Raw genomic sequence first — 26,321 nt, forward strand, 5'->3', positions numbered from 1 at the left:
GCACGACACTCGCTGAACCAAATTCTTGTCTTCGCTGCATAATGCTCATCTAAGAGGGATATCAAGACCACCAAACTCCACGCAAGATCGCTGACAAAAAACCCACCGTAAAATCGCCGACCGACACCCACAGACCCTCATCGTCCGCCCTCAATCTCCTGCAGTGTCTTGTACAGCTCGCTCTTCAGCCACGCGCCAAGCACATCGTACAGGAACTCCGCCTGCTCGCTCTGCCCGTTCCCGCGCCAGTTCGCCAGTGCCTCGACCAGCTGCCCGCACTTCTTCAGCTCCTTCAGCACCACCTGCCGCCTCAGGCGCTCCTGGTCCGCCTCGTCAAACTGGTAGAGGCCGAATTTGAGTGGCTGCATCTGCACGCTGAAGGTCGAATGCTCGGAACTTGGGGTGGACAGTGGTGACGAGTAGGCGGACGATGGAGTTGGCGAGGAGCTGCTGAGCGAGGGCGCGGTGCCTAGCGGTGCTGCAGCTGGCATGACGCCCGCGGCGATCTGATACCAGTTCAGGATCTTCGATGTGATGCTTGAATACAGCATCGATAGATGCGGGTCTGAAGAGCACGGGCAGTTGAGGAGTTGGAGGACGCTCTGGACTGCTAGCTTTGTGGTCGACAGGACAAAGTCCAGGCTCTTGGACTCGGTAGGCCAGGGCTGCGCGCTGTCCGGGCCAATGATGCGTAGACTCTCCAGGGTCGAGTGCGCAAGCTCAGAGCAGCAGTGGGAAGTCGGCATCGAGACGCTTACACTCAGGCGGCTGCGCGATTGATCGAAAGCCGTGGTCTTCGGGCTCGGCTCTGCCGACGATGTGGACGAGCCGTCGAGCGAGATGCCGAGACCCACGTCCTGGAATGTGTAGTCGAAAGGGTTGACAGACTCGCCGCCAATGTAGTCCTTGAGAGCCTGGATGTTCGGGAGATCAAGCTGTACCGACTGCTTCTTCGCGAACGGATCACGAAAGGTAAGCTCGGGCTCGAGTGACTGCATCGTGTCCATTGAAAAGTCGCTCGCCGGCAAGAGATAGTCGTCCATGAACGGAAAGCCCATAGCCATTGTGGAGTCCATGAACATGGGCTCCGGTGTCATGGTCATGTCGAATGGCTCGGGCGTCATTTCAAACTCGAAATCTGGTGTGCTTCGCAGACTCGGTGTCGACGACCAACTCGAGTTCCACGCAGATGCGGCGTCAAATTCAGGCAGAGGCAGAGCGATCGGCTCAGGTCTGACTCTGAACTTGCCGAACTCACTGCCGTCTGGCGATGGTCGCTGCTTCGAGTTTTTAATGAAAGGTGTGCCGTCTGGGTTCCTCTTGCGTGTGCGCCCGGGCTTGCCGTGCTTCCTCGATACGCCATAGATGCATTGCGAACCGTTCGCAGAGCATCGCTGGCAGATGGGGTGCTCCTTGCTACACTTGACCTTTGAGGCCGCACAGGCATCGCATGACGCTCGAAGCTTGGGGCGTCGCTCGCGGTCCGCTTTCGTCGAAGATCTAGGTACCGAGGTAGGCGACTGCATGACTGTAGTGGCGAATGGAGTACCGGCCATGGCTGGCGATTCCCAGTGTGATGGTTGAGATGTGAAAGACATGGATTCCATTGTGCGAAGGTGTCGAAGATCTGCTTGTCTGAGTCTGACTTTCTTTGTCTGATCTGCAACACTGAGAAGGAGCACCTTATGTATCCACGGCGATTTGCGCCAGCAACCGTTCCTCTGCACAGCAAAGCACTAGCGCACTCACCCGCATGTCTCAGCCATCACAGTCTCGCCCAGACGATGATTCCCGTGCAGCCTTACCCAGAACGAGAGGTATCCACACCGGGAGTATGCTGGTCAAGCGTAGATCACCGGCGCCCCACGTTTTCACCTCAGTCATGTTTCTTTTTGAGATAGTTGCGAGAATCTGCAGGTGGGCTAAGCTCTGTATGTAAGATGCTCAACCCAATGAGAATGCAATGTCGTGTTAGACGTCAGCCTCGATTGGCTAAATCTGGCGCCCACAGTTCGTACCCCTGTCGCATGGCAATCAGATCGGCAGCTGTCAGCTTCTCGAAAGCTACGGCGGAGATGCTGGACCGGCGCGGTTGACACTCTGAGCTGCAATGGTCGTTGGAGACGTATGATCGAGCAGCTCGACTCCAAACGTCGACACCAACCACTCCCTGCCTCGCCTTCATCGCGCGTCTCTGCACTTTCCATTACACCTCTACAAATTCGACGTATGCCGCTCCTCGCACCCGCTCACGTTGCTATTCCTGACCTGCATCCCCGCCTAAGTCCCCGAGTGAGGCCTAACCACAGCCCCCAGCGCCCACTCGCCATCACCATTCCCATCTGCACGCGGTGCCTGAAAGGTGCGACAGTAGCGCAGACCCAACCGTTCCTTCGGAACGCAGACCCGTTGGGAGCAGACCCAGAATACACATGCGGCGAATCAGGCGCGCTGCCACCCTGAGTCCTGAGGCTCTGCGGCCGTCGTGCTACCTGTCACCACGTTGTGCAGGGCTGCGCGCTATGCGCTTATCGAGTTTCATGTGTGATCGAAGCGAGTTCTCGCCGTCTGAAGCTGCCGTAGTAGACGCCGTCGCAGTAGTGAGTATGGTGCGTGATAATCGCAGCACTCGACATGCAAATGCCCGCCTTGCACCCATACCACACATGCCGACAGAGTATACTGAATGCCTCGAATCCGCCTCGCCGAATGGAGCACCCGCTCGATGCGGTGTATTAACAGCCCCGACAAATGTGCAAAACACCCCCGATGTGGTGCGTTTGCCTCGTTTACCTCGACCTTGACCTGCACGATAATACCCCCATCCGGCAACATGATTATCGAACGCATGCACACTCATCACCACCCACAGCGCTCCGATCCCGCTCGCGCGTGTGGAGGCTGTACACACAGCAGCAAATGCCCCGATCAGGCCGCGAAGTGTGGAAGTAATACGTATTGGCGGGCTGCCTAAGCACCTTCGCACACAGCCTCACCGTCATCAGCGACTTGGCTGCCTACGGCCACTAGGATGCTCGCTCGCTCGCTTGTGTCGGGTAAGGAAAAGACAGCCTCAAGCGAGAGGCGTGAAACAGAATATCTCGACAAAGTGTTGTGATCAAGTGTCTTGGATTGGGACAGTAGCGGTGGGTCACCGGGGCATCAGCAGCGTGCTCGGCCCGGCTGCAGGCTCGGTGCGCATGTTGCAGTACTGCAGTATTGCAGTGTCATGGTGTTGCAGTATTGTAGTTATGGTGTTGTAGTATTGTAGTTATGGTGTTGCAGTATTGTAGTTATGGTGTTGCAGTATCATATTGCAGTATCGCAGCACTCGTTAGCTGGCGTCGCCACCCACCTCACCTCACCTTATGGTACCTGCACCGTGACCATGTAACCCCTCGGTGGTGCAGAGCAAGCGCGTTTCAGTCTGAGTGTGGGCTCAGCACGCCGTGTCTCGTATTGTTATTCGTTCTCGGCCCGGGGGATGTACTTCGTACCTGCAGCAGGTAAGCAGCGCAGGGTAAGCAGAGCAGAGTAGAGAAGAGCAGACCAGGTAAGCGGGTTCGATGTAAGCGACTTACAGTAAGCATCGCGTGCATGGGTGGTGCGACAAGGTCCACGAGCTATGATGTCAGCGTCATGCGTCCTGCTTAGTTTCAGTTTTCGGGTTGAGGGTGTGAGGTGGTAGTTCTCGTGCAGTAAATGGAGGGCGAAGATGCGTATTTATGAGATACCTATATACAGACCACACGGTTCATTTACACTTTCTTATAATTTATTCACATTTTCTTGAATATTCTCATAAGATATCTATATACATACTACTCAATTTATTCACATTTTCCTGACTACATATTCACACTTTCATGACTACATATTCACACTTTCGTGACTACATATTCACACTCTCTTGACTAGTATTTAGTTAATGTCTCCAAGTGTATTTATAACAAGATACTCCGTATAGAGGTCTATATCTCTATACGTAATTATAAGACACTACGTATATATGGATGTATGTAAAGACGTGGCGGTATGCACACTACATGCTCAAGCTACACTCTCTTGGCCACAATCTCCAGCTTGTATTTCTCACCAGCTCCGAATAACAAAGATAAACGCCCCGTGCTGCCTGTTCGCAGGAAAAGTATACAATGACATGGAATAACGCCGTACTGCCCCGCTAAGCCCAAGGTACAAAGAAGGTTATATACACTGACATGACTGCCTATGTACGCTAGGATGGAAAGACTCTCCGCCATATTTTCCTCCATCCAGTCCCACGTTGGGCCTGCTCCTCTGACTCGAAGGTGTCGGAATCGAGTGGCGCGGGGCGGGTTCCGAGGAGATGGAGGGCGCGCTGGCGGGCCCATTCCCTGCGGTTTTGGGTGGGTGTTGGTGGAGGAGGGTCGCATGCGAGTGGGACTGCGGTGGCGGGGAGGGGAGATGCCTGGTGCGGAAGGGTTGAAGTTGGAATTGTCGCTGTGGGTGGATTTGAAACTGGGACCGAGATGGGATATGAGGCAGTGGTTGGATTTGTAGTTGTGGTTTGATGTGTGGGGTGGTTTGTAGCTGGATTTGTGGGTATCGATGTAGCTGGATTTGCAGCTGTGTTCGGCGCCATCTCGATATCCGCCGGCGCGCGCGCGCTGAAAAGCCTCCGACTGGCAACGGCACGGCCGAGAGAGCTGAAGGCGACGCGGGCGTGGTCGGTCATGGTGACTGCGACGGGCGGGGCGACGCCACCGTTGGCGCGCATGCGGGTGATGTGGCGCTCGCGGCGGACCATCATATTTGTGATGGTGACGGGGCATATGCCGGTCGGGAGGACGCTCTGCTTGCACATGGGGCACAGGGACGAGTTGCGCAGCAGAAAGGTGTCGATGCAGTCTGGGTGGAAGATGTGGCGGCAGGGCAGCTCGCGGACCTGGGTCTCATTGGACTCAAAGTCATCGATGCAGATGGGACATGTGGGCTGCGAGAAGGAGACGCTGTTGATTGTGGAGGCGGTGGGCGCGGAGAGGGGCTGAGCCAGAGGGGGCTTCGAACCGGTGTCTGCATCAAGGGTGGCAAGTGCTTCGGGCGGCTTTTCAACGTCGGAAGGGCCAGCGGTGTAGGTCACGATGGGCATCTTGTCGAGAATGTGTTGCGAGACGGTGAGACGTTTGACGCCGAGGGCTTCGAGGTCGACCTCACCGTTTATGACGCGCTGACGGAGGGCATTGCGGCGGCGGCGCTGGATGATGTGCATACACAGCGAAGTGGTGCCGATGGCAGCGATGAGGATGGCCAGGACGATGACCAGGAAGACCCACAGGCTGGGCAGGGTGCCGCCGGAGTCGGTGCTGACGGTGGCCCACAGGCGGACGTACGACGAGTCGTCGAAGATGCGGGCAAGCTGGTCGCCGTGGGGGACGGTGGAGATGTTGCCCGAGTACAGGTCCAGCTGGTCCATTACGTTGTTGCCGCTGATGGAGGACAGGGCGTAGGTGGGGAAGGTGTTGTCCTGCTGCCACATGCCGCCATCCTGCAGGTCCCAGGCGGGGTTGTTCAGCACGGGCGGCTGTGCATTGGTGTTGCCCGGCAGGAAGGTGAGAAAGCCCTTGGTGGTGGGGTGCTGGCGGGCCGAGGTGAAGTACTCGATGGTGCACTGGGCCGAGTACCAGGGGGCGAAGGCGATCAGGGCATAGTTGCGGTCGGAGGGCAGGTTGGCGATGCGGGTGGCGTTGGCGGGCACATGCTGCGACTCGTTCCTCTTGCAGGCCTCGGTGAAGACGTCCGGCACGTACAGAATGCCGTAGGGGTCGGCGCCCGAGTCGGCGCCCTTGGTGGACAGGGTCTGGATGTTGGTGAGGCCGCGGTACTGGAAGGAGATGGTCTCGTTGAGGGTGTTGAACTGGTTGTTGACGTAGTCGATCTTGGTGGGGTCGGGGAACTGGATGGTGAAGACGCCGATGCCACGGGCAGCTGTGCGACGGTCAGTGGCGGGCGCGCGGCTGGGCGGTGCGACGTACTCATGGTGCTGGAATGCGCGCGGCGGGTCGCCCACTACGCGCTACGTGCGCATGCTCGGGTGCTCGGGTGCGGTGCGACGGGCGGCGGCGGGCATGGGCGAGGCAGGCCAGGGCGAGGGCGAGGGCGCGGGCGAGAGCGAGGACAAGGGCGAGGGCGGGCTGCGAGAGGCGGGCGTGGAGTGCAGGGCAGAACGAGAGGGGTGGCGCGGAGCGGATGCGCGGGTGGCTGGACGGCGACTGGGGCGTAGCGTCATGGCAGGGCTGGGGAGCAGAGCAGCAGCGGCGAGGGCATGCGGGCGCAGCGTGCGAGCCAGCGGCCGGCGCGCGCAGCACGGATGCAGCAACAGCGGTACTAGCAGCGGCACCAGCAGCGGTGCCAGCAGCGGCACCAGCAGCGGCACCAGCAGCAGCGCGCGCGTGCCAGTACAAGCAGCGCTGGGTCGCGGCGAGGACTGGGTCGTTGCGGCGAGGGTTGGGGCTGGGCCGGCAAGAAGCCGTGCGCGCAGCGCCCGCAACACCACCGTCGTGATGGCGGTAACGCCGACGCCGACCCAGACTGCCACTCCAGCAACGGCGGTAGCGAACCAGCAACGGCCGCCGCGAACCAACGCGCACCGCGACCCAGCGAACAGCCCTGACCAGCGGATGGCCGTGGTAGCGAGCCGCGCACACCGGGCAGCGAGAGGGACTGCGACGCGACCGACTGCCACCGACTGAGCGAGCGACCGCCCCCGCGACAGCCCCCGCGACAGCCCCCGCGACAGCCCTCGAGACCGACTGGCTCCGCGAGCGACTGTGCCAGCGACCGAGCGACCAACTGCCCCCGCAAGCGACACACTGCCTGCGACCGGCTGCCCGCGACCGATCCCCCCGCGACGCGACCGACTGCCTGCGCCAGCGACTGCCAGCGACTGCCAGCGACACTACCAGCGACCGCCCACGCCTGATCCCCCCCACGGGTGACTGAGCCTGCCAGCTCCAGCAACCGCCCCCCCATGGCGCCCACCACCAGCAGCAAGGGCAAGGCCGTACGGCCTGGGGGCAAGGCCTCGGCCGCCCCGCGCAGCCGCAACACCACGCCGCTGCCCACGCGCCCGTCGGTCGAGCCGCCGTCGGGCGCCGCCGCCACGTACTTTGAGAAGCCGCTCAGCAGCGCCCTGCGCAAGTGCAGCGCCGCCATGGAGGACATCCTCGACACGGGCGGCGCCACCATCCCGCCCGGCAGCACGCTGATCCGCATGCGCGACCAGGTCGAGAAGACGGTGCTGCGCAGCATCGAGACGCGCTGCACCCAGGCCGAGGCCGCCCTGCGCACCCTGCACGGCCTGCGCAAGACGCGCCCGCGCGAGCCCAAGGACCCCGACGACGACCGCCGCAAGCTGAAGAAGCCCGCCGCCGCCGCCGCCGCCCCCAAGCACGACGAGCCCAGCAAGCACCCGCCCGCCGTCGGCGCCCACGGGCTCGCGCGCCAGGACGGCGGCAAGCCCAGCGCCTCGCCGCCGCCGCCGCCCGCCCCCGAAGCCGATCCCGCCTCGCCCAGCGGCTCCGACGTCTCGCACCAGCCCGCGCCCGCGCCCGCCGTGCCGCAGTTCCAGACCTTTGGCGAGGACCCCGTGGCCTTTGACGACCCCACCGTCTACCACATCCGCCCCGTCACCCCGGGCATGACCGACGACGACAAGCGCGAAATCTTCGCCGTCGCCGTCTTCCCGCCCTCGGACCTGCATGACAAGATCGCCGGCCTGCCGCCCGACAAGGACTTCTCCAACGCGAAGCCCGCCACCCAGGTCAACGCCGGCGTCTTTGCCAACTACGTCGAGCCCTACATCCGCCCGCTGACCGAGGAGGACGTGGCCTTTCTCAAGGAGCGCGGCGACCGCATCGGGCCCTTTGTGCTGCCGCGCCGCGGCCAGCGCCACTACAAGCACGTCTGGGCCGAGGAGGACGGCGCCATGCACCTCGACCCCGCCGTCGACCGCCCGCCGACCAACGTCCCGCGCGGCGCCGCCGAAGACGTCCAAGAGGATGTCCTCGAGTCCGAGGTCGTGTCCGCCGGGCCGCTCGTCTCGCGCCTGCTGGCCACCCTCCGCCCCGAAGGCCGCGGCAGCCAGCACCCCGCCAGCGACACCAACGGCCTCAACGGCGATGCCATGGACATTGACGACGGCCCCGCCGCCGCACCTGCAGACACCACCAGCGCCAGCGCCATTCCCGCCGCCACCCAGCTGCCCGACTTCATCGGCCGCGCGCCCCAGCCCAATAGCGCTCGCGCCGACTACGCGTCGCTGGAAGACCGCATGCTGATGGAGCTGAAGCACTACGGCTTCCTCTCCGAAGCCGACACCGAGACCCAATCCTACGACTCCCACTTCGACGACGAGGTCGCCCAGCGCCTGCGCTTCCTCCAGGAGGAGCTGCGCAAGCAATCCATCGTCAATGGCGCCCGCAAACAGCGCCTCCTCGAGCTCACCAATGAGCGCATCGCCCAGCAGGAATACAACACCATCGCCGACGACCTCGACAACCAGCTCAACGCCGCCTACCTCAAGCGCAATCGCAACATTGGCAAGGGCAAGAAGCAAAATAAGCGCCCCGGCGGCGCCGGCGGCGGCTCTCACGCTGTCGCCAACGCCGGCATCACGCGTCCTGGCGTTGGCGAGCCCATCAGGACCCTCATGGAGCGCCGCACTCAGTGGATCACCACCATAGGGCCCGTGGTGAACTACGGCAAGACGGGGCTGCCGACCGAGACCATCTTTCCCCCCGACAAGATGGACGAGCTGGAGAGTCGCGAGGTCGAGATCTGGAACACCGAGGCCGAGGAGTGACCGTCTTCGATTTGGACTCGCGTGGGCGTTGACGGGCATATGGACGGCGTTTGGCATGGGACTGGATGTGTTGCCTTGATGTATTGTTGGCCCCCTCGTGATCTGGCGTTATTCATAGCTGCCCGAGATGTGTACGCTACATCTACCTTGCATTCGCAAGCACTGTTTTGCCATGTATTTTACAGCAATATCCCAAACACCTCGATGAGATTAGTGCTGCATTTTGCCAAGTACTGTTTGGACCTGCCTGGGTGCAATACATCACACAGTCAAGTGCAGAAGCCTACAAATTGCATCAGGTTATCTTTTGATTTGCTCATAGGTATCACTCCACTGTCTAATTTGCCCAGCCATCCACACAACCACCACTACTACACCCGCCATCTAATCCCCCAAGCTCTGAATCTGCACCTTGATAGCGCCCGTCTTGGGATCACTCGCCGTCTTGAACGCCTCGACCGCATCCTCGAGCGCGAACCGGTGCGTCACCAGCTCCCCGAGCTTGATCACGCCGCTCTCGACCAGCCGGATCGCCTTGGGCCATGTGTTGCAGTAGCGGTATTGGAACTGCAGGTCGACCTCGCGCGTCGAGAGTCGCATAAACGGAATCTTGATCTCGTTCTTGCCCACACCGATAACAAAGACCTTGCCGCCGAACTTGACCGTCTGGATGGCGCCCGCGATCGACGACTCGACGCCGGTGCACTCAAGGGCGTGCGACGGCTCGACACCGTTGGTGAGCGCGAGGATCGCAGCCTGGAAGTCTGCGACGCTGTGGCTGAACTCGACCTTGTGCGTGAGCACCCGGGGGACCAGTTTGCGCGCAAAGTCGAGCCGGCCCTGGTCGATGTCGGTGATGACGAGGGGGGCAGCACCCGCCGCCTGCGCACACAGTAGAGTGACGAGCCCGATGGGGCCGGCGCCGCAGACAAGCACGGGGTCGCCGAGGCGGACGTTGGCCCGGTCGAAGCCTGCGAGGGCGACGGAGAGGGGCTCAAGCATGGCGCCGTCCTCAAAGGTCATGCTGTCGGGCATCTTGTGGCACCACATGGCCGGGTGCTTGAGGTAGCGACGCAGCAGGCCGGTGACGGGCGGTGTGGAGAGGAACTCGACCGACTCGCAGCCATTGTAACGGCCTGTCAGGCAGGGCTCGCACTTGTGGCAGATGATGTTGGGCTCGATCGCGACGCGGTCGCCGACCTTGAGGTTTGTGACCGAGTCGTGCACGGCCATTACTATGCCTGAAGACTCGTGGCCGAGAATGTGTGTGTCTTCAACGATCATAGGACCAATGCATCCCTGCGATTGTCAGCTCTGCTCTGCGTAGATCAAGGCACAAAGTCGAGTCCTGTCTTGACGACCCCTTGAATTTGACAGCCGGAATTGAATTCAGAACTTACCGCGTGCCAGAAGTGAATGTCGCTTCCACAGATACCGGTGCTCTTGACGTTCAGAAGAACCTCACCAATCTTGAGATCTCCACCCCTCTGCACTTCCTCCAAGCTAGGCTCTGCCTCAGCAACCCACAGCTCATGCTCTGGGTTCGTGTAAACACCAATGTTTGCCTTTGCAGGCGCGACTGTTGTGGTTGTGCTCATCTTGCCGCTCTGTGTCTCAAGTCGGGGGAATTGGGAAGAGAAGATGAACGAAGAAGAGTTCTCGAGAACACCAGAAAGAAATAGAAAACAGAAAAGTCGAGGAGAATCCGTCAGCTGCCCGTATTGCGGGGCATATCTCTCGTGGGAGCTCCGAGGTGCGTGGCGCACTGGACCCCTCTATCCCCAAACGTCACCCCGTGCCCCGCCAGCAGATTACAATGGGTCGGAAAGCCCACGAATCGAAGTCCGCCGACTCCGCGCAGTCCATCCTTCGGGCCCGATTCCTTACCAATGCGACGCAAGCCATGCTGCATTAGGGAATCCACCCAGTCTTTTACCGTCATGCGGCTGCAACGCAGCAAAACCCACGATGTTTGGCGTGGTGTTGAGGTGGATCTGTGCCGCATGGGCTCGGTGTTTTCGCCGTGGTCCTTCGGATCCCAAGCATGGTTGGATTCGAGCGCTCTGGACCCTGCATAATCATCGGGGCGCCAGCGAAGTCTTAATTCTCGAATTGGCAATGCTCGGGGCTCTCCCGAATATCCCCAGTAGCGTCGGCGTATGCCCTTTGCTTTAGAGAATGTCTTCCTGCCTCACTGCGTTGCTCCCCGTCGATACCAAACCCCCGAAATCAGCCCATGTTAAGTGCGTGCCAATAGCAGCATCGTACGCCAGCTGCGCGTTAGTCGACTTCCGCTTCCTCTCTGGCCATGTTCTATTCTTGCTCGAAGTAATGTAAGGGCGTGGTGTGGAAGCCGCGAACGCCAGCCCTTCTTTTACCGGTGGTTCCGCTGGTGGTTGCTCTGCCGATAGCCCAGGCATCGGATCTAATGCAGACCGCTGTTCACTGAAGTCTTTCGTAGTTGATTTTGCAACATCCGCCATCATTTGCTCTTCCTCGGCCTTGGGCTCTTTCACAACTTGCTCAGCGTTCAATTCTGCGACCCCCGGCTTCGTAATGTTTGAAATCGTGATCTCAGGGGCAGTCTCAAACTGCGTGTTTTGTTGACTCTCATCCTGATCCCGCTTCTGGGAGCCTGCAAGAGGCTGTCTCTTCTGGAAGATACGGAGCATCTCAGCATCGTGGCGGAAGATTTGCGCTGAGCAATGCTCACCGAAGAGAGCCCTCGAACTGAAGCCGGGGGTCCAGGTTGACTCGTCCACTGTACACGGAAAGACATCGCGGGGATTGAATGCAGCAACGAGTTCGCAAAGTTCCGAGTACGAAGAGTGTCGTGAGTACGGGAATCGAATGGTCTTGGTTCGATGCGTTCCCTTACTATCATCGTGCGTTTTGGAAGCACGTGATGCCAGAGCGGCGACGAAGTTCTGCAACGAAAGATCGTCCTCGCTGGCTTGGGTTTCCCTCTGCAACTGCAGGCCAAAATCCATCGAGGCCTCGCCTGTATTGAGAGCATGCTGCAGCAATGCTAGCACCTTTGATGATAAGTCTGGATTGTCGATGGATTGAACACAGAGCTCCATCAGTCGACCTATAGCAGCGACATCGCCAGTCTCCAGCTCTTCCTTCTGGTCGAGGTCGCCTTTGCCACCACCAGCGCCCAACTCCGCAATCTCTATACCGTTGGCCCGAGTAACGATTGGGATGATGTGGACAATGTTCTTATCTGCATCTTTGTCCATGACACTGCAGCCCATTCCGCGCTCACAGCTGTGTATTCGAGCATTCTCTGATGAAGTTAAGCAGCCCGGCTGCACATGGTTGCCGTTTCTGAACCCGCAAAGCGCAGCGGCTTCACGTATCTCGATGCCTGCCTCTCTCAAAAACTTATTTTCACTCTGCACATCAAGTCCTGCTTCTCTCAGACTTCTCCTATCCAATGAGGATAGCGAGCCGTATATGCGCGTGCGATACTCGTCGAGATGTATGCGCGAATCAAGGAATGTGGACAACCCACCCAGACATTTTCGTAGCCAAACGTCCAGGCGTGAAAGTAGAATATAGTGTCCTGCGGGTAAGAGCTGACTTGCTCCAGCAACTCTCTGATGCCCTCCGCCTTTGAGGGAAAGGTCTTGTAAGGCGCATGCTTGGTCGCGAACGTGGTGTCAAGGTAGATGCAGTCAAGGCTTCGTAGTCCAAGTGCGTAGGGGGCTAGAACAGGATTCTGAACGATTGAGTTGACCCACCATGCCTCTGCGCGAATATCGCCCGTGTAGAGCACTGCTTTGCCGTTCCCTTCGATGAGGAACATAACAGCACCAACGCAGTGATTGGCGTCGATCAAGGTAACTCGGATGCTATTGCCAGGCGCCAGCTCGATCGTAGTAGGCGTGTCCAGCGGAAGTGGTTTTGCCAGCTTGCGCATGCTCCTGTCATATGTAACGTTACGGCTCTCGAGTATACCTTTCGCAAAATTGACTCGATAATGGAATTTCTCGAGCCGTAGCAAAATCTGACAGGCAGTGTCAACGAACGCAGGTTCAAGTTTGTCTCTCGCACCTACCTCTCGGGTAGCAGCCGAGCAATAAACAAAAGGTGCTCGCAATGAATCAAGTCCCGCAAGGTGGTCTGAATGCACATGACTGAGGAAGCACGCTAAGGGCGCTTTGTGTTCAGGTTGGTGCCGGAAGTAATCGAGCCTGATCTGGGGGAACTCTGCGTGGAGTCAGCACGGCGCTGGCTCCATGAAGGCGACGGCTTTTACCAGCTACAATGCCTTTGAATGTAGACATTGTCGCAAGATTTGCGCTGGTCCAACGTCATTTCAAAGATAGCTGGGAGGTTGCGCACAGTCTAGGTGGCGGTGTCGTAGCTTTAGAGGTGAAAGTCATGCAGCCAGTGACCAGAACCGCAACCAGCCTAGCACGACCCTCAAGCTGACCAACTTCAACCCTAAATTTGTAGCTACAATGATAATGATCAGAGCTAAAAATGAAGTAGGCATCCTGTGATGTAGGCGAAGGCATTCTACAAAAGGCTTTTACATTGTTGCCTAACATGGTTATCGCGTGGTGGACTTGGCTTACATCCTCCATCCATCATATATCATAGAACCTGCGAAATACCCGAACCTCGTTCAAGGGTTGGTTATGGTATTAACATTATGTACGGAATATGCATGGCGATCGTAACGATCGTTGAAATCTAATGACGCCCCCAATGCTAAGAGAACCCGCTCCGCGCAACAGAATGCTGCAATTCATCGTGCTTCGCACATCTCACTCCTCTTTCGGTTTCGTGATCGGGTTGCCTGCCTCATCGACAAGACCCTTTGCCCTCATAACCTTGAGAGCGTCGTGGATGGGGTCGAGCTCGGGGCAGGGTGCCCTATGGGAGTCGAAGTAGTTGTCACACCAGGTGAAATACTGTCCGTAGTTGACAGTGAAGTACATGTGGTGCAGTGTGTGGTGAGCAGGACTGTTAATGAATTTCTCCGTCCAGTGACCGGAGATCATGTCGCCATCGTGAATAAAGATGGTCCAAATCTGTACCGCGACAAAGAGCACCATATAAAGATACCGGTTCATGGGGCAGAAGAACACGAAAGCACTGATCATGTGTTAGTAGAGTGACCATTGCGTGATTTCTGACCAGATGGGGCTTACTGGTATGGCAGCGACTGTACGTAGCCATCGAGCGGGTGGAATGCTAATGCAGCCCAAGGTGTAGGAACTATCGTAATGTTAATGTGACTTCTTCTGTTCAAACGACGGGGAGACTGACCGATCCACTTGTGATGTGGCTTGTGGATGTACTTGTAAACACTGGGGTGGTGTTCCAGGCGATGAATCCAATAGATGGCAACATCGTTAAAAGCCATGTACAGGAGCGACGAAACACCAAGCCAGGCCCAGCCGTACGACTCGACATCGCCGTACAGCAAGCTGTGTCCACGAACTTCAGCCAAAAACCAGGGAAGGGTCAAGAGATTGATGAATGGCACGGCGGTCATGGATGACTTGATCTCCTGGCGCACTTGGTTCTTGAGGAACCTCGGGTGATACTCCAGGCGTCGATCAAAAACGAAGTAATACGAAAGTGCACTGAAGAAGAAGTAGAGCGCAGAGGCCCCGAATTGCGTGATGAGAAGAATTGAGATGCATTGGCGATAAATGTTGTTGCGGTCCCAAAGGGAGAGAGGCGCCGCACCCGCTGTCAGGAGGTTTGTCGCGTCCGAGGAATTGTTGCTGAAGCTGGCTCCTGGGTGCGGCAAAGCCCAAGCGTAGGCCTTGTCGAAGACGAGGGGGTCGAGGAGTTCTAGTGCGACATCCATGGCTCAATGTGGGCGTCGATGTTGGTGTGCGAGAACTTGGAAGAAGGGCGACAGCAGCGAGGATGTTTGTTTGAAGGTGGCCCGTAATTTGCCATCTCGTTTATCAGATTAGATCCTTTACGCATCGTTCGACTCGGATCAGAACGGCAAGAAAAATTGCCGGGGTTCTTGGCAGGGGTGGCGGGTCTCTGACAGGCCGCGGCTCTAGATCGTCGGCGCTAGCACGCCTGAACGGCCAACAGAAGTGGAGTCTCTCTCCAGGTGGAAGCTTGCCACCTGTCCCTGAATTTTCCATCTAATACACATGAATGCAACGTCAGATGCTGTATTTTACGGCTTCCCATTTCATTGTGACATGTATGTTGACACATGGGGAAGCCCTGAGTGTTGAGATTTGATAGGCGTCATATGAAGTAACGATGCCCAGTTTTAACACTATGATACATGATTATAGACGGATCGTTTTCGACATAAAATACAGCTTAGACATCCTACAAATAAGACGTGACGAGACTTTCAAAGTATCGTCTGGCGCCCTTCAGACTGATACTGGCTTGCTTCTTCAGACGGTCTGCGTCTGTGAGCTTTCGACCAAGAGCTTCCTCCAACACCCGTATGGCCGATTCTTCGGCAGGCTGGTTTACGACTTGCATGTTCATGCCACCATGCTCAACATCACGCTTGCCGACTACGATGATATGGTTATACTTCTTGGAGCGAGCATCGGCAATTTTTTTGCCGAGTGGCCGATTGGTAGTGTCAACATCGATCGGCAAGTGGATATTTGAGAGCGGCAGTGGCTTAGGCGCCGATGACGGACTGGGCGTCGGGGTTTCGTGAGACTGGACGCCGGAGAGGACGGACTGGATGCGCGAGACGTGGTCCAGCACAGCGGGCTCGGAATTGAGCGACAGAATAATGGCTGGTCGTGGGGATAGCCAGAACGGATATTTGCCTGCATAGTGCTCGATGAGCAGAGCCATGAAGCGTTCGATGGATCCATAGATAGCGCGGTGGACAATAACCGGACGACGATAATTTGGGTCAAGGCCGGCATCCATTGATGAAGTTGAGCCGGCGTCCAACTCATCTGGCGACGCCTGATATTGCAAGTCGAAGCGCTGCGGCAGCTGAAAGTCGAGCTGTATGGTCGCCGTCTGATGCTCCTTGCCGTTCGAGTCTTTCAGGATGATGTCAATCTTGGGCCCGTAAAATGCGCCATCGCCTTCATTGATGGCCCAATCACCCCCGATGTTGTTCAAGGCGGTGGTTAGCTGCGCCTCAGCCCGGTCCCACTCCTCGATGCTGCCGATAAAGCTGTCCTTTGGCCGTGTGGACAGAAGAAGCTTGTAAGGACCTAGACCGAATGTCTCATACACCATGCCGACGAATTTCAGCGTCTGTTCGATCTCGGCTAGGATCTGGTCTGGTCGGCAGAAGATGTGCGCATCGTCTTGGTGGAACCTTCGCACTCTCGTCAGGCCGGTCAATGATCCCGATATCTCGTTTCGATGCAGGGCGCTGAAATCTGCGAGGCGGACGGGCAGGTCGCGGTAGCTCTTAATGTCGGTGCTGAATAGCAGACAATGGCCGGGGCAGTTCATTGGCTTCAGCCCCATTTCCTCCTCCTCCTCGCCCTTCTTGTCCCTGCCCTCCACACTGAACATGTCCTCTGCATAGTTCTGCCAGTGGCCCGACTTCTCCCACAGCGACTTCTTGTATATTATAGGCGTGATGACCTCTTGGAAGCCGAACTGCGGGTACTGGGCGCGCAGGAACGCCTGCAGTTTCTGGAAAACGTATGCGCCATTGGGGAGGATAAGTGGCGAGCCCGGGCTGTAGGGAGATGTTATGAACAGGTTGTGTGTCGCTGCGAGCGTGCGGTGGTCAAGCGCGGGTGTGGGCGGCGCAACAGCTGCATCTGTGGTGTCGAGCTGTGCGTCTGGTGCTGAGGAGAGCTTCACCGAGGCATGGAAGCGGTGCGGCGTGGAGCTCGAGCAGCTGCGAAGCAACACCCGGGCAGCTGGGCGGCTCCAGCGCAGGGGGGCTCGCAGTGCTGGGCGAAGCGTGGGTAGCATCGAGTGGACTGGCACTCAATGGCCTGAGTAGGTTACAGCTGCACTGAGAACTGGCGCCTTGGCAGCCATCGGCCACTGCCTTCTACGCTTCGGCGGCGTGCGGCCCGGTCTTCTCCTCTGTGTACAAACAGTGCTCGCATCAAGATTCCATGTGCGATATTGTTTGTTGATTGCCTCCACGGTGCACCAAGTCGTTGAAGAGGACGTCACGTTACCTGGTCGAGCCTGATTGGCAAGCGCCTACATACGTCACAAGATGTTTGCTCTTTGTGGTTATTGTTCCTATATAGTGGCGGGAGTCCTCTCGCCAGCCTCCTACTCAGACATCTTCAGTAGTGACACCTTCACTCCGCCTTGATCTGCTCTTTCGTAAGGCGACGCAGCGGATATTCTTATCGCGCAGCCCCCAGCATCTCATCTGAAGCGCGTCGACTGCCTCCAGCCGCCGCGCATAGTACCGACCACAACCGCCTACGCCTGAAAGATCGACTGTCCCCAGAAATCCACAATGGCGAGGGGCGGCAAAAGCACACGACGGAAGCCGAATGAAAAGCTTGGCGATAGCTGGGACGATACTCACTATTCCACTGATGGCGGCGTCTCCACTGCAAACCACAGTGAAATCGAGCTGGAGCCATCCGACACCGAGCTTGCAAAAGAACAAAAGTCCAAGTTCCCGGCTTCCGCGCATGACCAAAGCCCTCTACCCCACTCCCTTCTCAAGGGCTCTGCAGCTACAAGCTCGAGATCGGATGACGCCGAGCGCACTCCACGTCCGCCAAAGCCGGCTCAGCCCACGACACAAACAGAAGGGCCCAGCTTCATCATGCCAAAGTTGGAAAGCTCCCTACATTCTTCGAGTGACTCACCGTCACGGAGATCGCAGGTTCGCACCAAAAATACGCGGAACAAGACGCCGCACCTGCGGACCTCTGATCGCTCTTCCACGTCTTATTCTCCTTCCACCTCGGGAAGTCAACCATCACCCGCACCGGTAGCGCAGCACCGACGCCTCTATATTTCAGATTATATTGGTCACGTCTACAAAAGCTTCGTTTCTCCGGTAGCTCATTACGTCCTTGGTGTATTCGGTCACGCCATGGGCAATCTTCAGCCCTTTTTTGGATTCGTACTGGCCGTTCTAGTACTTATTTTTAGCATTCAATGGGCTGTCGGTAACTTCAGATCAGGAATGACAGCCGTTTTGTCGCCGATCTGTCTCATCCCCGGTTCATCCTACGTTGTGCCATTCTGCATAACAGGGGCCCGAGATGACCCGCGAGTCGATTTTGAAGGACTAGTGAACGCGCAATCCGGGCTGGAGGATATTCTGGGGGCAGCGAAAGATACTTCGACCCTCCCATCCACTATCAAGGACTCTGAAATCGCCATTCGCGACCTGCGCACCCTTGTCCGCCATTCTCGTCTCCCCTCGCGACACCAGCTCGATCTGGAATTCGAGAACTTTGTCCTCACAGCCAGTGAAGCCTCTATAGATCTCTCGCGGTTCAACTCCCGCATTGGAGCAACCGTGGATCGCATCATCGCAACAAACACTTGGACGAGGGCTGTCTTGTCAGGCATCTCCGAGCAAGAAGGTTCTTACGGTGCACTCGATCGCGTCTATGGTGTTCTGACCAGTCCTTTCGTTGCTCCGCCACCAACGCTCCAAGAGCGTATCTTCGAGCAATACTCACTCCATGTCAGCAAAAACACGGAGGAGATCGGCAGGCTCATCGATACCGCGGTCGCTCTGCTCTCTGTGCTGCAGAATCTGGACGAACGATTGGACACCATCTACCAAATCGCGACGGGCGATGACGCAACAATCACCAAGAACCAGGAGGAGCTCCTGGCGCAACTCTGGACTAAACTTGGTGGCAATAATTCCAAAGTCAAGGCCAACAACAAACACCTCCATTTGCTGAAGAACATCTCGGCATATCGGAAACAAGCGCTCAATCACGTGTCGGGCACGCTTCTGAAGCTCAGGGGAATCCAAGCCGAACTGGAGAATCTACGAGAGGGCGTTGCGGCGCCCGAGGTTCTGGGTTGGAGAGACGGACTACCCATCACGTACCATCTGGATTTGATTGACAGAGGCGTTGAACGTCTGAGAACGGCGAGGGGGGAGAGTATGAGAGTCGAGGGAGAGACGTACAGGAACTTGATCCGCGGTGGAGAGGAGAAGGGGCGGAAAGAGCTGCCTGCACCGATCGTGACTGCGAGGGCGAAGTAAGCATGACGGGTGTTGGGCTCAAGACAGGTTTTGAATACTGCGCTCAGGTTGAATTACTCATGGCTTTAGAACGTATGTGGATACCCCAAGTTTCCTTGCAATGCGATGTAATTACATGACATCTCTCCAGACAGATTGTAAAACACTGCCTTCAGGTTGGATCGCTTACGAGTTTGAAATGTGCGTAGATAGCCCGAGTTTTCCTGCAATGCAACATGGTTACATGACGTTGCAAATTCAACACATTTGCACCTCAAGCAAGCACCTCCTTACACCACCCGTCTCCAAGCCTTCAAAGTCCGTCTCATATGCGACGGCCCCACGATTGGCGCATTCTTCCCTAAAGGCATCGACACTGCCACCGACACCGAAATATACCCTCTTTGCAGCCACGATGGCCTTGCCCGTCTTCACTCTGGACATGAGGGCTACGATGATGTCTGCAAATGCACTCAGGGAGGCAGGCGAATAGATTGTTTCAGAACCGAGTACGAAGGTATCTAATTGAGGGGTTGAAGGGACGAGGTCCAGAAAGGCGGTTGTCGGCGTCCAAGAGCCAGAGAGAAGGTTCAGGGTTAAGCCGATGGACTGTAATTGCTGCTTGAACAAGGCCAGAATTTCGGGAGTGAGGTAGAGATCGCCGTGGTCTTCTTCAGTGTTGTGCAATGGGTTGCCGTCTGGAAACAGCTTTGCGCTGTCCTCCTCTGGTAGTGCGGCAGCCCAGGCGAGAACGAGGTTTGGGAGAGTTATTAAGCGAACGACGTCTGCATTGTAGTCGGCTAATGTGAAGATGATGCTCAGTTGATTCTTCAATGCGTACTGGAAGAGCAGCAGTGATGGCACGGCAGATCCGCAGCCTAGCTCAACGACATGGTTCACTCTGACTAGATCGTCTAGGTCCTTGCGGGGTCCACGGTCGAGCAGGAACTTGACGAGATCGAGACTGCATTCCCAGGTCTTGTATCCGCCCTCGTAGACGTTGGTCTGAAGGTCCGTATTCTCAAGGCCTGCGAGAACATTCTCTTGCGAGCCATCGTCTTCAGCCATCAACTGGACGCGGACGTCGAAGATCTCCCGTCTGGGAAGACGGGCAGTGAAGCCTTTGGGCGAGGTGACGATGAGTGTGGAGAAGGCGAGTTTGTCGGGTAGGCTGGACAGCTTTCAGGTGTCAGTAGGGAGACGACGTGGTAGGTTCGGCGCGCAAAGACTCAGGTCCGTCGCCAGTGTTCCGTTGAGGTAGCCTACATACCAGCTCGTTCAGGTCATGTGCTCTGGCTGCAATTGGTGGCGGAACGTCGGCGGCAGGCGCACTTGTTGCTTGTGGCTGGAGTGCAGCATCGTTCGGATCCTCCTCTATGTCGTCGCCGGAGAAGGCAAAGCTGAAAGCCATGGCGCGTATGTGCAGGGACAGAGCGAGGCGGGCGCGGGCATGTGAAGGTGGGGAACATTTTTGAGCGGTGCTTATCGATAAGAGGCGTGCTGGTGCTAGCTCTTGCCGTTGAGGCCGTTCGCCTGGGCGTCCTCGTTCTTGGTGCGCAGCAGCTGGGCGTTGCAGGCGTCCAGCGTCTCCTTGGGCAGGTCCCAGGCTGCCGTGTCGATGCCCTGAGCGTGGGCGTCGGCGATGATCTGCTGGCGCTCGACGATCTTGTCGCGCATGAACCTGATGGTGGCCTCGAGCACCACGGCCTCGCTGCGCCCCTGGCCGTCCATGCCCGGCACGATCGAGGCCAGACGGTCGAAGCCCTCGCGGATGGCCTCGCGGCGCTTCTGCTCGGAGCGGATGTGGTTTTCCTTCTTCTGGGCCTCGGTCAGGCGCGGGCGGTCGTTTGCGTTGGTCGGGCTTTGCGAGCCCATGGCGGCGCGGAGGGGGGGGAGGTGCAGGGGGTGCAGGGGGTGCAGAGGACGTAGCGGGTGCAGAGGGTGCAGAGGGTGCAGAGGATGCGTGGGTGCGTGTGTGCAGTGTGTGTGTGCGTGTGTGCGCGTGTATACAACAGTGCAGCGTTGACAGTCGCGCGGGGCCGGGGGCTCAGCCCGGTGATATGCGCCTGCACTGCACTGCTCCGGCGAGCATGTGAGAGGGGCCGGCGCCACTGCGCGCAACGGCAGCCCAGCCACCACAGCCTCACGCAGCACGGCGGCCGCGCTGCAAGCTGGACCGCGGCGCCGTCTGCCGTCTGCGGTCGGCGGGCACGGGCGGTGTGGTGCTGGCCCGTCTGCATCAGGGCCTCTGCATCAGGGCCTCTGCACCAGGGCCTCTGCACCAGTGCCTCTGCGTCTGCAGCGCACGCCCAACGATCGCTGCAGGGAGCGCGGGCAGCGGCTCCTGCTGGCACGGCGGCCGTGCTGCTGCCATGCTGGCACCCTCACCTGCACGGGCAGTAGTGTAATTGCCGTGACGAGGCTAATTAAACCCATGGCCTGAACGCCTGCGTGCCTCCATGTCTCCATGCTCGACGTGACGCAGCCTGCCACCGCCCGGCGCAGCTCTCCCGTCACACGTCGCCCGCGTCCCACCACCGCCGTGCTCTCTGCGCCTGCGCCTGCGCCTGCGACCAGCAGCTGCCCCCGCCCGCCGCGCTGCCCGCGCCGCCCCCGACCTCGCCCCCTCGCCCATCGCCTGCTTGCTATGCGCCCGTGAGCCCAGCGGCCCCTCGCCCCAGCCCAGCGGCCCCTCGCCCTCGCCCTCGCCCTCGCCCTCGCCCTCGCCCCAGCCCGCCCCCTACGCCGCCATGGACGCGACACGCATCAGCAACCGCCGCATAAACAGCGTCCAGACCCGCGAGCGCCTGCAGCGCCACGGCTCGGCCAGTGCCCGCGCGAGCAGGCGCCCCGTCTCCGCCCAGGACGCCTACCTGTACGCCCTGCGCGTCGCCTACCTCCAGTACCTGCTGCAGCCCCGCCAGAAGCGCGTCCAGCATGTGCCCGCCCCCAAGCCCGTCCAGCGCGTGTCCACCACCACCGCCGCCAACGTCATATCCGAGATCGCCTCCATCCGCGACTCCAAGAGCTCCAAGTTCCCCCATGGCTTCATGGCCGAGCTGGAGAAGCGCGTGACAAAGGTCCTGATCGGCACCGAGAAGATGCCCGAGTTCAGGGACGCCGCTGTCAAGCGCACCTTTGCCGTCTTCCTCAACGCCTTCAAGGAGCCGCAGGCCCGCCGGAACATGGAGCAGGACCGCAAGGTCGAGGGCCTGGTGCTCATGTTCTTCTCCACCGCCACCAAGGAGATGCAGCGGGGCAAGCAGCTGGGCGACGACAGCTACAAGCTCATGGTCGACCGCCACCTGGCCCTCTTCATCCGCCTGATCAGCTCCACGCTCCGGGACCATGACTGGCAGCGCGACCGGCCCGAGCTGCTGCAGCGGCTCCAGACCATGGAGAAGAAGCTGCTGGTCCACGACCAAGACTTGACCGCCGAGAGCCAGCGCAACGGTGGCCAAGGGGGCACCTCGGTCGAGGTGCTCGTGGAGCGCTCTTATGAGGTCAAGGACATGCCCCTTGTCCTCATTGTCTCGCGCATCTTCTCCGTGTCTTACTCGGATGTCCAAGCAGACATCACCCGATACAAAGACACGTGGACAGAGCAGGCAGCCTTACAGGACCTGAAAACATACCAGACCAGTCTCAGTCTCATGACAAAGAAGACGCTCAACATTGAAGACTTCGACGTGGACGAGGCCTACGAGCTGTGGAAGAGTCAAGAGACGTCTGAGCTTTCGCGCTTGATCATGGAGCTGCTGCAAGCAAACCCAGATCTGGCCAAGAGTTCATCGCAAGGAGCAGCAGCCCAGCTCAGATCTCACAACGCATCTGTCGACCTGGGCTCAAGACAAGGCTCGCAGTCCTCGGAAAGTGGCTACGGGCTTGACCAGGCCATGGATGGTCTCAGCATGCGCGACGACCTTGCAAACGGCGACGAGTCGTACACGTTCATTCCATCAGACCCTCGCAGCTACTATCGCGCCATCGTAAAAGAAGCCCTTACATACGATCTAGCCGACGCGCAACAGAATGACGGAGCCACCGAATACATTGGCTTGCTGTCCAAGCAGTCCCATGATCTACTCAGCGATATCGCTCTTAGATGGAGACTGCCTCTACCTTCGCGCTTCATGTTGTATCTGGATGTCATTCGCGAGAAGTACCTGGACCAAGAGCTGGATCTTGATACTCTGGATGCAGCTTTTAACTTTGTAAAGGAGCCGCCGCCAACCGAGAAGAAGTCGAACCGTATGAGCATGATGCAGATGCCAGCTCCCGACGTATTGTCTGACCGTTCGAAATGGACCGTCCACGACTTTTTGCTCAACCAGCAGATCCTGACATCACTGCACGATGCGCTACTGCGTGAGCTCTTTGAGCTGATGATGTTCGTTTATGACACCAAAGCACCTCCGCTAGGACCTATCATGTACATCATCACAAGTCACATCTACGAGGATCCCATTTTCCAAGCGCCTGAAGAGGCCTTGAATCAATTCACCGAACAGCTTCGACAATCGCTCCGACGGAAAGCAGGCGATGTGTACGGAGAGATGCTGGCCAAGAACATCCCAGACACCAGGGAGGATTGGGAGTTCTACCACGTTATTGAGCTTGGGCGAGCGGTAGTGAAGCTATGTGAGAAGATTCAAAAGCGATACCGCAAGACACCCGAGATAATGGGTGTCAGTCCCATGATGTGTCTGGTTGAAGAGATGTTCCCGGCATACGCAACAGACGCAAGAGACATAGCCTCACGTATCATGGATGTGGCTCATTCCAAAGGCGACGACATACCTGTGCAGGATGGTTTCGATCTCTACAAAGAAATGGTGGATATCCGTCGCATACACAGCGATGCTCTGCCTAATCAACGGTTTGCATTCAACATCGAGGGTTTGTTGCAAGAGTTCGTCTGGCGATGGATACAGATGACAGACTCAAACCTCATTAGTTGGGTCGACAATGCATTGAAGGCGGATCAATTTCAGATCCAATCCCAGAACCCAGTACCCGCTGATGACGAGCGACACAGTGTCTCGGTGGTGGACATTTTCCGATCATTCAATCAGAGCATAGAGCAGATTGTGGCGTTGAATTGGGACGATGATCTACAGTACGCCAAGTTCATGACTGCTGTGTCAAAATCTATCGGCCTGGCTCTTGCGAGGTACTGTGATCTTGTTGAGCAAAAGTTTGCGAGGGAAATGGATCGCTTGACACCGGAGCAGGAAGCTGCTGCGCGACAGACAAAAACCCAGCAGTGGGCAACTATGGCCAAGGACTTGTATGCACAGAAAGAAACTGTTGCGCCGTTCAACTTCTGGCCTGAGGTAAGATTGAAATCGTTGCCAATGTCGCTCGTGCTAAGTCTTGTAGTCACTCGTCAAGCTCAACAATATTGAATACGCCATGCAGCAGCTCGACAAACTGGAGCGTGAGATGGATGTGGATGCATGTGCGGAAGTCATTCAGAAGCACGCACCGCCTCCGACTCAACGGATTCGCAACAACAACTTCGTCTTCACCATTAAGATCATCGAAGCGGAGGACCTCAAGGCATGTGACATGAACGGTCTCAGCGACCCATACGTCGTTCTTGGCGACGAGTACCAGAAGCGTCTTGCAAAAACACGAGTCATCTATGGTAACCTGAGCCCGCGATGGGATGAAACGATCGATATCACCACAAATGGACCGCTCAACATTGTTGCCACTATTTGGGACTGGGACACACTCGGTGACCATGATTGCGTGGGTCGAACGTCGCTCAAACTTGATCCTTCGCACTTCAGGGATTATATGCCACGCGAGTACTGGCTGGATCTCGATACCCAAGGTCGTTTGCTGCTTCGTGTGAGCATGGAAGGCGAGCGAGACGATATCCAGTTTTACTTTGGAAAGTCGTTCAGAACGCTCAAGAGAACCGAGCGAGATATGACACGAAAAATCACAGACAAGGTAATCCGCGCGCTTCGTTGCCTGGTTCGCACATGCTGACAGTATTAGCTCTCATCTTTCATCAATCACACGCTTTCTAGGCGGACACTGAAAGCGTTATTGAATCGAGGCATTTCAGTGACATCAGTCACCAATTACTTCCGAGCAGCTAGACCGCAGTCCGTCATCCAGGGCCCAACACAGCAGGAGGTCACACAGGCCCTTGACCCTCTATTCGCATACTTCGACGAGAATTTCGCCATCATGAAGCAGACCCTTACAGATGCTGCCATGATCATGGTCATGACTCGTCTATGGAAGGAAGCTCTAGCAACGATAGAGTCATTGCTTGTTCCTCCCCTTTCGGACAAACTCTCTCAGCAGCGCCCGCTGACGCAGCAAGAGCTCGATATTGTATTCAAATGGCTCAAGTTGCTCTTTGACTTTTTCCACGCCGCTGATGAAGACGGGAATGTCGAAGGCGTGCCCATGGACGTCCTCAAATCACCCAAATACCACGAACTCCAGAATCTCAACTTCTTCTACTTTGAGTCCTCGGAAGATCTCATCCGCACCAGCGAGGCCATGGCCGGCGCCAGCGCTCGTAGGCAACAAGAAACGGCGGCAAGGATGAACAGGCAATCCGCGCCGCCCACTATGGGTCATCAATTTGGCGGTGCTGCTGGGCTTGTGGGCATGCCAACACGGAAACACAAGACGATTATGTTAAGTAGAAACTTGGGCACGATGAAGAAGGCCAAGGAAGAGAAGCGGAAGGAGGCACAGGCTGAACCAAACGATGACATGATTCTGAGGATATTGAGAATGCGACCTGAGGCTGAGAGGTACTTGAAAGATCGAAGCAGGCAGAAGGTATGTTGCATGCTCTTTCATCATGGGCACTTACTGACAGAGGGGTTAGGAACGACTCGCCGCTGCGCAGGCCGCAGAGATGATAGTACGACAGAGCTTGAATGCCGGCGGTGGCCGCATGGCAGGTCTCGGTGCGGCTCGCGGAAGATAGAACACCTGCGGCGTACATGAGTAGATCCCTTTCCCTTCGCCTAAGATACCTTTGCATTGTTATGTTCGACATGGGATTGGCGCACGCTGAAAGGTAGTATCTAATCATAATCTCAATGCTCTGAGGTCCACAACGCAAGCTGGACGCTTCGCACCTGATCGTAGGTGTGGTATATTTCTGTGTACATGACCAAGAATGCGCTTCGACTGAGGGTGAGCTTAAATCGATTCAAAGAAGCCCCTTTGACTCTGACCTTTTGTTCCCCTTTGCCCTTCTCACATGTACATTGTCTTCACAGCTCTGGAAACTGTCGTTAACGATCTCCATCACCCTATCTACTAGAGCTGATGCTGCTGCACCTAGGCACATCTGAATAGTCATCT

The 26,321-nt window shown here is 57.5% G+C and overlaps 11 protein-coding genes across 11 annotated transcripts; 3 read left to right on the forward strand and 8 right to left on the reverse strand.

The window, feature by feature from the left end:
- Positions 1-8: 8 nt before the first annotated feature.
- C7974DRAFT_386764 (uncharacterized protein) lies at positions 9-1,885 on the reverse strand. The gene has a single exon (XM_046141092.1). The coding sequence runs from the start codon at positions 1,605-1,607 to the stop codon at positions 138-140; it is 1,470 nt and encodes a 489-aa protein (XP_046002078.1). The 5' UTR covers positions 1,608-1,885; the 3' UTR covers positions 9-137.
- A 2,317-nt stretch (positions 1,886-4,202) lies between these two features.
- C7974DRAFT_116962 (uncharacterized protein) lies at positions 4,203-6,264 on the reverse strand. The gene is made up of 2 exons (XM_046135087.1): positions 6,015-6,264; positions 4,203-5,967 (listed from the first exon to the last, which is right to left on the reverse strand). The coding sequence occupies exons 1-2, from the start codon at positions 6,016-6,018 to the stop codon at positions 4,238-4,240; spliced, it is 1,734 nt and encodes a 577-aa protein (XP_046002079.1). The 5' UTR covers positions 6,019-6,264; the 3' UTR covers positions 4,203-4,237.
- Positions 6,265-7,529: 1,265 nt separating this feature from the next.
- On the forward strand, positions 7,530-9,143 carry C7974DRAFT_386769 (histone acetyltransferases subunit 3-domain-containing protein). The gene has a single exon (XM_046141093.1). The coding sequence runs from the start codon at positions 7,679-7,681 to the stop codon at positions 8,840-8,842; it is 1,164 nt and encodes a 387-aa protein (XP_046002080.1). The 5' UTR covers positions 7,530-7,678; the 3' UTR covers positions 8,843-9,143.
- On the reverse strand, positions 9,063-10,585 carry C7974DRAFT_116977 (sorbitol dehydrogenase-like protein). The gene is made up of 2 exons (XM_046135088.1): positions 10,243-10,585; positions 9,063-10,141 (listed from the first exon to the last, which is right to left on the reverse strand). Exons 1-2 carry the CDS (start codon positions 10,438-10,440, stop codon positions 9,227-9,229), a joined length of 1,113 nt encoding a protein of 370 aa, XP_046002081.1. The 5' UTR covers positions 10,441-10,585; the 3' UTR covers positions 9,063-9,226.
- A 428-nt stretch (positions 10,586-11,013) lies between these two features.
- C7974DRAFT_431363 (beta-lactamase-like protein) lies at positions 11,014-13,134 on the reverse strand (the record flags this gene model as incomplete). Its single annotated transcript, XM_046144771.1, has 4 exons — positions 11,014-12,315; positions 12,360-12,854; positions 12,906-13,057; positions 13,107-13,134. The coding sequence occupies 4 exons, from the start codon at positions 13,132-13,134 to the stop codon at positions 11,014-11,016; spliced, it is 1,977 nt and encodes a 658-aa protein (XP_046002082.1).
- A 207-nt stretch (positions 13,135-13,341) lies between these two features.
- C7974DRAFT_328979 (putative sterol desaturase) lies at positions 13,342-14,914 on the reverse strand. Its single transcript, XM_046139046.1, has 3 exons — positions 14,126-14,914; positions 14,008-14,074; positions 13,342-13,951 (listed from the first exon to the last, which is right to left on the reverse strand). The coding sequence occupies exons 1-3, from the start codon at positions 14,673-14,675 to the stop codon at positions 13,621-13,623; spliced, it is 948 nt and encodes a 315-aa protein (XP_046002083.1). The 5' UTR covers positions 14,676-14,914; the 3' UTR covers positions 13,342-13,620.
- Positions 14,915-14,985: 71 nt separating this feature from the next.
- On the reverse strand, positions 14,986-16,874 carry C7974DRAFT_386774 (uncharacterized protein). The gene has a single exon (XM_046141094.1). It carries the CDS (start codon positions 16,751-16,753, stop codon positions 15,167-15,169), a length of 1,587 nt encoding a protein of 528 aa, XP_046002084.1. The 5' UTR covers positions 16,754-16,874; the 3' UTR covers positions 14,986-15,166.
- Positions 16,868-19,318, forward strand: C7974DRAFT_117026 (uncharacterized protein). The gene has a single exon (XM_046135089.1). It carries the CDS (start codon positions 17,262-17,264, stop codon positions 18,990-18,992), a length of 1,731 nt encoding a protein of 576 aa, XP_046002085.1. The 5' UTR covers positions 16,868-17,261; the 3' UTR covers positions 18,993-19,318.
- C7974DRAFT_117038 (uncharacterized protein) lies at positions 19,111-20,497 on the reverse strand. Its single transcript, XM_046135090.1, has 2 exons — positions 20,242-20,497; positions 19,111-20,150 (listed from the first exon to the last, which is right to left on the reverse strand). Exons 1-2 carry the CDS (start codon positions 20,380-20,382, stop codon positions 19,230-19,232), a joined length of 1,062 nt encoding a protein of 353 aa, XP_046002086.1. The 5' UTR covers positions 20,383-20,497; the 3' UTR covers positions 19,111-19,229.
- Positions 20,478-20,846, reverse strand: C7974DRAFT_302903 (uncharacterized protein; the record flags this gene model as incomplete). Its single annotated transcript, XM_046137922.1, has 1 exon — positions 20,478-20,846. One exon carries the CDS (start codon positions 20,844-20,846, stop codon positions 20,478-20,480), a length of 369 nt encoding a protein of 122 aa, XP_046002087.1.
- Positions 20,847-21,721: 875 nt separating this feature from the next.
- C7974DRAFT_328993 (uncharacterized protein) lies at positions 21,722-25,915 on the forward strand (the record flags this gene model as incomplete). Its single annotated transcript, XM_046139048.1, has 4 exons — positions 21,722-24,307; positions 24,354-24,935; positions 24,984-25,787; positions 25,837-25,915. Coding segments are annotated over 4 exons (4,050 nt in total), but the record flags the coding sequence as incomplete, so codon positions are not given.
- Positions 25,916-26,321: the final 406 nt, after the last annotated feature.

Source organism: Boeremia exigua (assembly GCF_020726555.1).
Source record: "Boeremia exigua strain MPI-SDFR-AT-0100 chromosome Unknown C7974scaffold_2, whole genome shotgun sequence".
NCBI classification, from domain to species: domain Eukaryota; kingdom Fungi; phylum Ascomycota; class Dothideomycetes; order Pleosporales; family Didymellaceae; genus Boeremia; species Boeremia exigua.